Consider the following 14,312-nt stretch of genomic DNA (forward strand, 5'->3'; position numbering starts at 1 on the left):
GAAGAGTTGTAAAATAGTTCAAAGAATAATGAAAGGCTAGAATCAGAAAACCAGGAAGAGTATGATCTAAACAATGCATTGCTTTTCATTGAAACACAAATGTTTCCCTACATCACTATGTGATAAACATTTTTTGACTGAATTTTCTCACCGGCACGTTTGTGAGTGTTGCAGATCTTACATAGCTTCAGAATAAAGCCTTAAAGGGTTTATTATAGAAAACAACAGGCAAAACAGGACATGTCTTTTTAGTAAGCTTTTTTAATGTTAGAAAGTGTTAGCAAAATTCTTACAATAAACACTGACTTTAGCTGGGTGTGGTGGCTCATGCCTATAATCCCAACACTTTGGAAGGCTGAAGCAGGAGGATTGTTCAAGTCTAGGAGTCTGAGACCAGCCTGGGCAACATAGCGAAACCTCAACTCTACAAAAAAAATGCAAAAATTAGCCAGGTGTGGTGGTGTGTACCTGTAGTTCCAGCTACTTGGGAGGCTGAGGTGAGAGGATCACTTGAGCTCAGGAGTTCAAGGTTGCAGTGAATCATGATTGCAACACTGCACTCTAGTGTGGGTGACAGAGTGAGACCTTGTCTTATAATTCATCATTTCTCATGCCCATAACCTTACTAATAAAAATGGAAACCAGAGTTCTCAGTTTTAGAAGAAATTTGAGTTGGACAGAAAGGGAAAGGCACCAGAAGGGAATCATGGCATAATACCATGATGGCAGGCTTTGACCTACCTCTTTTAAAAGTGGTGCCTGTGATCTATTTTTACCTACACTCAAATGAGAATACAAACTTTCTAAATGTCTTATATCCTAAAATTATTCTCATTGATCCTCTGAGATAAGTGAAGAAATACATCAAATGATTCACCTTTACCAAGAATTAGTAGCAGTTTTAGATAAATCACTTGGTTTGTGAGTCCTAGAAGTCCAGCTATATTTGATCTCATAAATCCATGCCTGGGACCCTCATTACAGGAAAATGGATCATGCAAAATTCAGGGTGATGAGATCAGACCTGGGCTACACTTCAGTAGTATTGTTGACATCTAGAGGTGACACCCATGGCAGATTTGGGTGAGGTCTTTAGTTCAATTCATTAAGAATGATAGGGAACAGGAGATTCTTAACTTAGCTCTTCCAAACTGGAAGTAAAATTTAACAATACAGAACAACTACTGTAAAGACATTTTTTTCCCCTCATTTAAGGAGTAGTATATCCTATGTTGCTTTATCACCAAAGTTCACACTTGTATTATTTTTTTCACATTTTCTGATGTTGAATGATCCCTTGAGCATTTAGGACTTAGTAATCTCAGGGGACCTCAAAAAGTTCCTGGAAATACTGAATTAAAAGATAAAAATAAAAATAGAAACTTTATTTCTCAACATAAACTCCATCAAGTTCAAGACACTTTTGTAATTGATGATACCAGCAATTTAGTTCATCCCTAAAGAATTGAGGGTCTTGGGAATTTAACCATATCAGTGGAGTCTTTTTATATGATTAATTGAGGAAAAATGGGCACCCTTTAAAGATTGTTTAAAATTGGGGAACAAAAATAAGTCAGAAGGAGCCAAGTCAGGACTGTAAGGGGGACAGCTAATGATTTCCCATCAAAACTCTCACAAAATTGCCCTTGTTTGATGAAAATAATGAGCAGGAGCATTGTTGTGGTGGAGAAGGACTCTCTGGTAAAGTTTCCCCAGGCATTTTTCTGCTAAAGTTTTGCCTAACTTCCTGAAAACACTCCCATAATAAGCAGATGCTATTGTTTTTTGGCCCTCCAAAAAGTCAAGTAAAATACCTTGAGCATTCCCAAAAACCTGTTGCTATAATCTTTGTTCTTGACCCATTCACTTTTGCTTTGACTGGACCACTGCCACCTCTTGGTAGCCATTGCTTTGATTGTGCTTTGTATTTGGGATGGTAGTGGGAAAGCCATGTTTCATTTTCTATTACAATTCTTTGAAGAAAAGTTTCAGGATCTTGATCCCATTTGTTTAAAATTTCCTTTGAAAACTCTGTTCTTGTCTGCAGCTGATTTGGGTGCAATGATTTTGGCATCCACTGAGTGGAAAGTTTACTCAACTTTAATTTTTTAGTCAGAATTGTGTCAGCTGAACCAATTGAGATGTCTATGGTGTTGGCTATTGTTTCCGCTGTTAATCATTGGTCCTCTTCAATTAGGGCATGAACAAGATGAATTTTTTCCTCACAAATTGATGTGGATGATCTTCGGCTGCAGGCTTTATCTTCAACATCGCCTTGTTCCTTCTCAAAACAAATTGTTCATTTGTAAACTGCTGATTTCTTTGGGGCATTGTCCTCATAAACGTTTCATAAAACATCAGTGATTTCACCATTCTTCCACCCAAGCTTTTTTATTTTATTTTTTTTTTTTTGAGACAGGGTTTTACTCTGTCACCAAGGCTGGAGTGCAGTGGAACAATCGGAGTAATCTCAGCTCACTGCAGCCTTGATCATACAGGCTCAGGTGATCCTGCCACCTTAGCCTCCCTGGGACCACAGGTGCCTGCCACCATACCCAGCTAATTTTTTGTATTTTTTATAAAGACAGGATTTCACCATGTTGCCCAGGCTGAGCACCATAAATTTGATGTTTGTTCTTGCTTTAATTTTAGCAGAATTCATGTTGCTCTGAGAGGGGCTCTTTTTAAACTGATGTCTTATCCTTCTTAGTGCCTCAAACTCGATCCTGTTCAGACATATTATAACAAGTTAAAAAACTTATTTTTGGGCTGGGCGTGGTGGCTCACACCTGTAATCTCAACACTATGGGAGGCCGAGGTGGGCAGATAACCTGAGGTCGGGAGTTCGAGACCAGCCTGACCAATATGGAGAAACTCCGTCTCTACTAAAAATACAAAATTAGCCAGGCATGGTGACACATGCCTGTAATCTCAGCTACTCGGCAGGCTGAGGCAGGAGAATCGCTTGAACCTAGGAGGCAGAGGTTGCAGTGAGCCGAGATCATGCCATTGCACTCCAGCTTGGGCAACAAGAGCGAAACTCCATCTCAAAAATAAAATAAAATAAAATAAAATAAAACTTATTTTTGTTAAAAAAAAAAGGAAATCCATGCATACTTTTTTCATAATATACATTTTCCATGAACTAATATGAGACCCCTCATATTAGGTTTTGGGCAGCTGTTTTGCATGCGCTCCAGTGTCACATTTGCAAAACACACATGTAATTAATACCCCTACCCATTTATCCAAAAGAATCCAAGTGAATGTTTTGCTATTTAAAAAGTCTTTGTAAAAATGTTCCTTTGAAAAATACTTTAGAAGGCAGATGTGGTTTAAATGAATAATGTGTAAAACCAAACATGGTCCAGCAACTTTACTAAAACTTTTGATCCTTTTCCCGTTATTATCAAGTCAAATTAAGAAAAAGGTCTATATATGTAACAAAATGTACAGCTTATTTTTAAAAATCTCTCTACAATTAAAGGTATTCAATTATATTACTTATATATTTATGTATATATGTAACAAAATGTTCAGCTTATTTTTAAAAATCTGTCTACAAATTAAGGTATCAATTATATTACTTATATATTTGTGTACCTGTTTATTGTCTATCTTTCATCATTATGAGGAAGCTCTCTTCCTTTCACTTCACAACTTTCACTTGTCCGCTTCTCTGTCCCATAGTGACCAGCACATGGTGGGCACTAGGTAAACCTTTGTTGAATGAAAGAACAAGAAAAATCAATCTTTAGCTGTAAACTTTAGGCACAAATGTTTCCATCAGAGCTGTGTTGTATTATTATTTCCTGAATATATGCACTCATCTAAAATGTTTTGTGATGTTACTGGAAGTCAGTAGCAAATATGGGATATTTTATTTTCATAATCTGAAGACCATTTAACATCAACAAAATACTATTAAGTTTCTTTTTCTGTTTGGCAGAGATAACTATATCTAGGAAATATGTAATGATTAATATATCTTTTTACAATAAGCTCCCAGTTACATAAATTCTTGTCCCTGGCATCCAAGCAGTAAAATGCATTTGACAAAAGAAGGAAATACTAGAGTTTACATACGTTAGAAATCTGTTATTTAGGGAACTTATGGTGTATTTTGTTGAACTGAAAACAAAATTTAAAAGATGTGTTTTTTTGTTTTTTCATTTTCACACCATACAAATTTTATACCACACCCAAAAACATCATGTTTACAAGATCAGTAAAACGGAAGGTGTGGGGCCAAACAATGAGCTAGGATTCAATTGCTGGGGACTTTTTGTTTGTGTGTGTGTGTGTGTGTGTGTTTTTGTGTGTGTGTATGTGGTTTTTTGTTTGTTTGTTTGTTTGTTTGAGACCTATGCAAAAAGCTGGGAGGTAAAATGGAACGGTGTTTTAGCCAGAACTACTCTGGATGCAGGAAACAGAAATTCATTCAAACTAGCTCAACATTCAAAGGAAGTATGTTAAAATGATTCAGGGAGTCTTATAAAGATAGAGGACAGCAAGCAGATCCAGGTCTTAATGAAACAGAAGAATCATAAAACTAACTTAAGATAAAGATAGAGAGATAGTGATAGGGATACATATAGTGATAGACATAGATACAGTGATAGAGAAATGGAAAGAGATATAGTTACAAATATATACATGTAGTTATAGAAAGAGATATAATTATAGATAAACAGATATAGGTACAGTGATAGTGACATAGGGATATAGATAACTAAGATATAGAGATAGAGCTATAATTATACATACAGTGATATAGAGATATTGATATTATAGACATGTAGGTAGATACAGATATAGTGATAGAGATACAGAAGAGATATTGTTAGGGATATATAAATATAGGGAGAAATAATTGTGCATATATAGACATAGTGATAGTGATAGATATATAATTAGAGATATGTAGATATAGATGGATATGGATATAATTATAGACATAGAGTTATAGATATTGAGAAATATCTAGATATCAATGTATATATATGTAGATGTACTTGGCTGATGCAAAAGTTATTGCAGTTTTTGCCATGGAATGTAATGGCAAAACCACAGTTACTTTTGCACCAACCTATACATGTAGATATAGATATATCCAAGGCCACCCAGTACCTGAGCATTCCCTCCTGACTTATCAGAATTGTTCTTCCTGCTCCCCCAACTAACTGAGTTAGAGCTCCCCTGCTCTAACTTGATCTTGGACATGCCTTTGACTTGTTCCACCACAACTACAGTCCTTAGTGTCCCAATTCCACATTCCTGAAAGGAATAACATGGCTTTTATATCCACCCTGGTCCAATCAGCTACGGCCTAGGACAGGTGAGTCATAGGGTACAAACCACTATTTCTGGTCACCACTTCAGTAGGATTGTAGGAACTAGTTAACAAAATGTGGGGGCGAGGGGGGGAGTTGATCCTTTATTCATTGGATCAACATCCTTTCTTTGGTGAAATTAACCCAACTTTGCAACTTCAAACACAGTGTTTTGGGGTCATGATTGATTTTTTTTTTCACTGTCCTGCCAAAGAAAATGTTGGAAACACAGAACATTGAAGGAAGACACTTGAGGATCCAGAATCCTTGGCAAATACAAGCATGCCTCAAAGACATTGCAGGTTTCATTCCAGACCACCATAATAAAGAGACTATAACAGTAAAGTGAGTCACACAAATTTTTTGGCTTCCCAATTTATATAAAAGTTATGTTTACTCTAATCCCAGCACTTTGGGAGGCTGAGGTGGGTGGATCATGAGGTCAGGAGATCAAGACCATCCTGGCTAACATGGTGAAACCCCATCTCTACTAAAAAATACAAAAACAAAATTAGCCAGGCATGGTGGCGGGTGCTTGTAGTCCCAGCTACTCGGGAGGCTGAGGCAGGAGAATGGTGTGAACCCGGGAGGCAGAGCTTGCAGTAAGCCGAGATCGTACCACTGCACTCCAGCCTGGGCGACAGAGTGAGACTCTGTCCGGAAAAAAAAAAAAAAAAAGTTATGTTTAGATCATGCTATAGTCTATTAAGTGTGAAATGGCATTTGTCAAAAAAAATACATACCTTAATTTAAAAATACTTTATTTTTTAAAAATGTTAATGATCATCTGAGCCTTCAGTAAGTTGTAACCTTTTCGCTGGTGGAGGACCTTGCCTTGATGTCAATAGCTGCTGATTGATAAGGATGGTGGTTGCTGAAGGTTAGGTGGCTGTGGCAATCTCTTAAAACAAAACAACAATGAAGTTTGCTGAATTGATGGACTCTTCCTTTTGCAAAAGATTTATCTGTAGCACGTGATGCTGTTTGACCCATTTTATGTATGGTAGAACTACTTTCAAAATTGGAGTCAATCCTCTTCAGACCTGCTGCTGCTTTATCAATTAAACTGATGTACTGTTCTAAATCCTTTGTTGTCATTTCAATAATGTTCACAGCATCTTCAGCAGGGGTAGATTCCACCTCAAGAAGCCACTTTCTTTGTTCATCCATAAGAAGCAACTTCTCATCCATTCAAGTTTCATGATAAGATTGCAGAGATTCATTTACATCTTTAGACTCTAATTCTAGTTCTCTTGCTACTTCCATCACATCTGCAGTTACTCCCTCCACTGAAATCTTGAATCTCTCAAAGTAATCAATGAGAGTTGTAATCAACTTCTTCCAAACTCCTGTTATTGTTGATATTTTGATCTCCTCCCACAAATTACGAATGTTCTTGATGGCACCTAGAATGGTGAATCCTTTCCAGAAAGTTTTTTTTTTATTTTTAGTAGAGATGGGGTCTCACTATGTTGCCCAGGCTGATCTAAAACTCCTGGCCTCTAGTAATCCCCGCCTCAGTCTCCCACAGTGCTGGGATTACAGGTGTGAGCCATTGCACTCAGCTCTTTCCAGAAGGTTTTCAATTTACTTTGCCCAGATCCATCAAAGGAATCACTATCTATGGCAGCTATAGCCTTATAAAATGTATTTCTTAAACAATAAGACTTGAAAGTTGAAATTACTCCTTGGTCCATGAGATGCAGAATGGATGTTGTGTTAGGAGGCATGAAAACAACATTAATTTTGTTGCATTTCTCCATCGGAGCACCTGGGTGACCTGGTGCATTGTCAAGGAGCAGTAATATTTGGAAAGCAATCTTTCTTTCTAAGCAATAGGTCTCAATAGTGAGCTTAAAATATTTGGTAAACCATGCTGTGAACAGATGTGCTGTCAACTAGACTTTGCTTTTCCATTTATGGAGCACAGACAGTAGGTTCTGTATAATTATTAAGGGCTCTAGGATTTTCAGAATGGTAAATGAACATTGTCTTCGACTTAAAGTCATCAGCTGCATTAGCGTCAAACAAGAGAGTCAGCCTGTCCTTTGAAGTTTTTAGGCCAGGCATTGACCTCTCCCCAGCTTTGAAAGTCCTAGATGGCATCTTCTTCCTATAGAAGGCTGTTTCATATCCATTGAAAATCTGTTGTTTAGTATAGCCACCTTCATCAATGATTTTAGCTAGATCATCTGGATAATTTGCTGCAGCTTCTCCATCAGCACTTGCTGCTTCACCTTGCACTTTTATGTTATGGAGATGGCTTCTTTCCTTAAAACCTCATGAACCAACCTCTGCTGGCTTCCAACTTTTCTTCTGCAGCTTCCTCACCACTATCTTCATAGAATTGAAGAGTTAGGGCCTTGCTCTGGGTTAGGGTTTGGCTTAAGGGAATGTTGTGGCTGGAGACCTTTGACTCTTCCTTTCATTTGAACACTTAGAGGCTATTGTAGGGCTATTCATTGGCCTAATTTCAATGTTGTTGTGTTTTAGGAAATAGGAAGTCCTGAGGAGAGGGCAAAACACGAGGGAACAGCAGGTTGGCGGAGCAGTCAGAACACACACATTTATTGAAATTTGCTGTCTTTTGTGAGTGCAGTTCATGGCACCCCAAAACAATTACAATAGTAACATCAAAGATCACTGACCACAGATCTCCATAACAGATATAACGATAATGAAAACGTTGAAAATATTGTGAGAATTACCAAAATTTGACAAACACATGAAGTGAGCCCGTACTGTTGGAAAAGTGGCACTATAGACTTGCTCAATGTAGAATTGCCACAAACCTTATGAAAAACACAGTATCTGCAAAGCACCACAAAGTGCACTGCAATCAAATGAGGGATGCCAAGATACAGATGTAGAAAGTGAGGCCCAAACAGGTGAACTGGCTTATCCAGGTTGAGGAAGTTAGCTGGTAAATTCCTGAACTAGATCCTCATCCTCCTAATTTCCAGTCCTAGGCTCCTTTACCCAACAATGCTGTCTCACTTAAGAGTAGCAGAACTCCTTTGTGTCAGAAAAGTGTGGTTTACAACGAGTTATTATCTGAGAGAATATCGTTTTTAAGATTTTCTACTTTCTAAAAATCTTGCCATCTAAAAATTATTTCATAAAATGATTCGTAAAAGTAGAGGATAAAACAAGGACAGTTATATGTATAGAGCAGGAAGAATTGATCTTTTTTCCTTGTTTCTGCAGCACCCTGAAGTACTTCTGTTAAGACTTATGTCATTAATTCTAATAACATGTTTACATTTATGTGACTCAGGGGGAGGGATTATGTCTTATTCATCTTTATATTCCAACCAAACACAGTGTCCAGCACATGATTGGTGAAGGGACGATAAATATTTGTTAAAGGAATGAACAAGCCTATAAACCATAGATGAGAACTTTTTGAAAATAGGAAGGCATATGTTTTCTACAAAAGAAAACAAGAATTTTTTTGTTTTAGAAAATGCTACTGTTTTTATTTCTTTATAAAAAGGGATCACAAATGTAGTTTCAATTTTAAGTCCACAGAGCATTTCTCAACCAAACATTTCCAAATCAAATGGGAGTGACTCTGAATAACAGTCTTTACTTTTAAGGCTTATCTAAACTGAGTTGCCTGGGTTTAGCTCTCACAAATTATTATATAGGATTTTTGTAGGAAAAAATAAACAGACAAGCCTTGCAAGAGTATGCCAAGATATTATTACATTCAATTGTGAACAATAAAATAGCAAAGGATATTTATACACAGACCAGGAAGAGAGCATACAGGATAGACTCAAGCAGTAATCCTTCCCACAATGAAGACAAAAAGAAAAGCCCCTGCTGATTGAATGCCTTCAGTTGGAAATTTATGAATTTGCTTTAAAGTCAAGGGAGCTAACATCTACGCAATGGGGTTTCAGTCACAGGCAAGGGAATTCTTTTATTTAATAATGACATTTAAAGAGCCATGGACCGCCCCCTCCCTTAAAAAATCAGAGGAAAGCCATGTTGTCCCTCACCATAATATACTCCCCTACACATAAAGTATTATTTGCTATTTCTCGTGGTGAATTGATACTACCCTACATTTGCCAGGTTAAAAATCCCTGCTATGAAGAATGAAATCTGGTGGCAAAATTAATCTCCAGTGAGGTCTAACTTCAAAGCCTATGTTCTTTTCATTACATTGCTAGGTAACCGTAGACAAGATATTTAACTGCTCTAAACCTCACATTCCTCATCTGTAAAATGGGATAATAAGGCCCACCTTAAACAGGTGTTGTCAAGATTAAATGATTACTCTTTATAAAATATCTAACATATAATAATCACTCTACAAATATAAATTTCTTCCTCTCCCTCAATTACTAAGTGGTGAGTTCTAAGACCTAGCAGAACTTGGCAGAAAAATGCATCAAGGTGTCATTTTTTCCCGTTTAATCTTGTCTTAGTTTTGTTTTTTTTTTTTTTCCTGCCTTACAAGAGGTGAGAATTGTATTGAGGAAGACCAGACATTCTAAGAATCACATGTTAGCCGTCCAGCCCACTTCACCAGGGAGAAAAAAGAAACAGGAACTGTCTGGTGGACACATTTCCACCAAGGGCCCCCACTACTTGGCACAGGGCCCAGCACTTTATAGGGCCTCAATAAATGTGTGAGCAAGAAAGGAGGAAAGGAACAGAGAGAGAGAAAAGAAGGGGTGGGTAGAAAAGAAAGAGAAAGAAGATTGAAAGTGATTGGGACTTTTCTTCTACCATAGCGCTCCAAGAACAGGGAGCTCCAAGAGCAGGGTTCTTGACAGGCACAGGATGAAGAAAATCAACGTATATCTCAAGAAACACCTTCCCATACAGAATTTAGCAGTGTCTGCATTGAGAGTCATATGATTCTTCACTGACTCCTTCAGTGAATAAGATCCTTCACTTATTCCTTCAGTGAATAAGAAGAAATGGAAAGAAACAGACCAGGAAAATAATTCATTTTCTAGAACAAGCAACTGGGCTACAATTAACACAGAAGATTAAGAATTAAGAGTTGCCATTTTTGTCTTCAGTAGGAATGATGATCAAGAAAACATCATAAAGTTTGATGGGGAGCACTCTATTGTAAAAACACAGGGACATTAACTCATCCTATGTGGGATATCAGGAAAGTCGCTCCACAGGCTGGAGCTGAGCTTTTGCATCTGTAAAATGTGGGAGTTGGTTCATATTAGAGGTTCTCAACATCACCTGTTCGTTAGAATCACCAGAGGAGTTTCTGAAAGTGCCCATGCTCTAGCCATAGCCCAGACATTAGCATCTTGGAAGGTGGGGCCCCAGGCCTCAGTAGTTTCAAAGCTTCCCAGGTGATCCCAATGTGCAAATAAAGTTGAGAACTACTGATCCAGGTGGTTTCTGGACCCTCACTACCCCTAGTGTGGTCCTCAGACAAGCAGCATGGGTGCCGCTTGAGATCTTTTTAGTAATTAAGATTCTCAGACCTTACCCCAGACCTAAATAAACAGAATCTGCATTTTAACAAGATCCCCAGGCAATCTGTACCGACATTAAATCTTGAAAACAGTGGCCTAGACACCCTTCTATGCAGCTCTTTCTTCTGACAATGCTTTGCTTTTGGTGCTGATATTACAATAATTTTTAGATCTCAGTGCCTGGCACATTGTAAGTGTTAAAAGTTTTATACATGTGTCATGTATATGTATTCAGAAAGCACAGAAATATCCCATCACACCTGTTCCACACAGGGGGTTAAGTGGAAATAGATTGGAAGAAATCGTAACCCTGTAAAAGGCGCGGACGATTTTATGAGATTATGATCAAAGATTGTTTTTTCTTTGTAGAATGATGAAGTAGGGTCCCCTAAAGATCAGTTTTCAGGTTCCTCTTCAAAGTCAGCAACACCAATGCAGTTATTAAAAACAACTGCCTCCATGTGGCAATTTGTATCCAACATCTTCTCACCTGGTAACACATCATTTGCAGGTTCCTTCTCTGTTGCTCATACTATGTGACAGCCCTTTTGTTCACAGCTGCCCCAGGAAATAATAGGTGGGTTGGCTGGGGAGTGTTTGACCTCCCCCAAAGTTTCCTGTTGTAATGTTCATTACCTCCTTTAAGCCTACAGAAGAGAACTCAGCTCTAACAAACAAAAAGCACGCATCAAAATGCTGAAACTAAAGCTAGAAAGTTACAGACAATGTCGATGCAAGATGTTATTCTGACTTTGTAACTCAGGGCTTAAGAAGGCAGATAGCCCTCACATTTTAGACTAATCATGTTTAGTTAGGACTTTTTTGAGTAACGGTTTATTTGGAGGTGAGAGTGATTAGTATCTGAATGTTAAGGGAGAAGTGGCATGGGCAAAATTCCATAATTTTTAATTCGATTCAAGTTACAGATATTAGGTAGCTGCCAATATCGTGCTGCTACCCGTATCCCCTCAGGCCTTACATTTCAGTAGGAACTTCGACAGTCAGTATCTCTAGCCGTTTGTCTGAGGGCTTTCTTTGGCTGTAAGCCCCACTCTGTCTTCAGCACAGAAGACTGAGTTCTAGGATCAGTACCACAGTAGAAGCTTTCAGGTAATGAGTGAATGGAAGTGGTGTATAAATACCCAGTTCCCTTGCCTTTTAGGTAAGGAGATGCATGTTCTATGCTGGCTCTGGGAGATCCCCAGCAGCATGAACCTTCGGGTGCTCACAATGATAACTTAATACACGCCTGATATTGTCTTCTTTCCCAACTTATTTCCTCACTCACCTACCTATGTTCTCTGTACCTCCAGAATAAACTACTTTTACTTGAATCCTTGCGTCAGGGTCTGCTTGTGGGGAAACCCACACTAAGACAAATTTTATATTCCCTTTTATTTAAGATCCTCACAGGTATAGAGTTCATACTTTATATTATTTTCTTTTAGTTTTAATATTTTCAGTAAATAAAACAAGTTATGGTATGAAGAGTTCAAAGTGTTTTGATGACAACCTTGAAGAGATCATCTTATTACCTTATTCATGATACTCACCTGACATTTGAATCTGCCAATAAGTGAAAAGATGAGAAAAGAGATTGATATAACAGCAGCAGAGCCCAGTGGGGAAAAGCCCTGGTTTCCAATTCTGGTTCTGTACTTGTTAGCTGTATGACCACCGGCAAGCTGCTTAACCTCTCTGACTCACTTTCTTGACACTTCAAACATGGGGGAACTAATGGTCTCCATCCATAGGCTTGTGGATGTTGAATCAGATGACATATGTTAAGTGTTTAGGACAATGTCTGACACTACTAATTATGAGCAGCTCAATGGTCTAACTAGTTACTGACCAAGGATACTGAATCCATGGGGATACCTTCAACTGTAAAATAGAAGACCCAACTAAACATGGCTTGCACCAATAAGAACATCTATTATAATGTAAAGCAAGATTCTGCAGCAAGAATCTTCCCCCTCCCTACTTCTCACATTTCATTGACCAGAATTAAGGCATATGCCTATAAAACCATGAATCAAGCTTCCAAACAAGACAAACCTCCTCTTTCTCTGTATCCTTTTTCATTTCATTTCTCACACCGGGTCACTGTGTGTCAGAGGACTATTACAGTAAGCCTCAGTAGATTGGCTGGTGCCAGGCGACCTTAGCTGCGCTCATTCATATATATGTGGACTGGGTAATATACATGAGGCTTCACAGAGTAGCTCTGCTTCAAGCTATAGATCTGCAGATTGACGAGGTAGCTTTTTCACCTGTTTCTCATTCTCCTTGGACCACCAGGCTAGGTGGTGCAAGGTCTTCTCGTGTCCATGATAGAAGGTCAGGTGTGTTAAGACCTAGGTTTGGAACTGAAACACTGCAACTTTTCTGCCCTTAAACCATTGATCAAACAAGTCACACAGCCAAGTCCAAAGCCAAGGTGTGGGGTCATAGTGTCTCCCTACCATGAAGCCAAAGGGTGTGTACGTAGGAAGGACAGAAAGGGACCAGTCATTCATTCTACTGTAACACGTTGTCAGAACAAAGAATGTGTCAGTACCCAAATGAATCTGAATTCATATAGCATTCATGTTTCTGCCATGAATTTCTGCACTGGTTACTATATTGGGATATCATCTGGGTTTCCATGTAAGCAAGCTGTTGCAAATGGGCCTGAGAGATTACTTGCCAAATGACAGGGTTGCCCAGAACTTAGTGATCTTTCAGCTCTAGCATCCCATGATTTGCAGTTTGCAGAAGAAAACCGGGAGAACGTGAAAACCCAAAGAGAAGTGAGAGAGCATGTCTTAGGAACCTGCATCCTTCCATCCTGCTTCGACTTCTCAACTAAATTCTTAAGTCCTGGAGTGCAGGTATCACTGAAATCTGCCCCATGCCTGAAATAGATGGCCGTAGATGGTGACTCTGACAAACGTGAATTGACCTGAATCTGGGGGAAGTTTCTGGGTGAACAGAGCGCGCGGAGGATGCGCGGGTCATGCTGGAGGCGGGTCCCAACCAGATGTGCACGGCCCGCCCCGCCCTCCCTCGCTCACCCGGTCCAGCTTCATCCGCAAAGGAGCGTCGGCCAGGCTTGTCAGGGCGCCCCCAGCCCCTCCCCAGGCCTCAAGCGCCCCTGCCGCGGTGCCCGGCTTCCCCTCCCAGCCCGCAGGGACAGCACGCGGTAACTGCGAGTGGAGCAGAGGACCAGAGCGGCCGAGAGGAGGCGGCGGCTCAGCTGCTACGGGGTCCGGTCGGCGCCCTCCCGAGGGGGCGCAGGAGGAGAAGGGAGGACCCGCGCGAGAATGCCTCTGCCCTGGAGCCTTGCGCTCCCGCTGCTGCTCCCCTGGGTGGCAGGTGGTTTCGGGAACGCGGCCAGGTGAGTGTCTGGCGATTGGCTTCCCCCCACCCCCGGCCTGAGCTCCCGCTTTGGGGCCCCACGTCTTTGCAGGCACCCCCGCGTGTATGGGTGTGAGTATGCACGTGTGCCTGTGCGCGCCGCGACGGGATTTAACCT

General features: G+C 39.8%; 1 protein-coding gene across 6 annotated transcripts in view; it reads left to right on the plus strand.

The window, feature by feature from the left end:
• The first annotated feature begins 13,845 nt into the window (after nucleotides 1-13,845).
• EGFL6 (EGF like domain multiple 6) overlaps nucleotides 13,846-14,312 on the plus strand; it is a 64,417-nt gene continuing 63,950 nt past the window's right edge. For all 6 annotated transcript variants that reach the window (XM_005592980.4, XM_005592981.4, XM_005592982.5 and 3 more), the window contains exon 1: nucleotides 13,846-14,174. In XM_005592980.4, coding sequence (XP_005593037.3) covers nucleotides 14,101-14,174 — 74 coding nt within the window. In that variant the 5' untranslated portion in view covers nucleotides 13,846-14,100. The remainder of the gene's footprint in view (nucleotides 14,175-14,312) is intronic.

Source organism: Macaca fascicularis, chromosome X (genome assembly GCF_037993035.2).
Source record: "Macaca fascicularis isolate 582-1 chromosome X, T2T-MFA8v1.1".
NCBI lineage: Eukaryota > Metazoa > Chordata > Mammalia > Primates > Cercopithecidae > Macaca > Macaca fascicularis.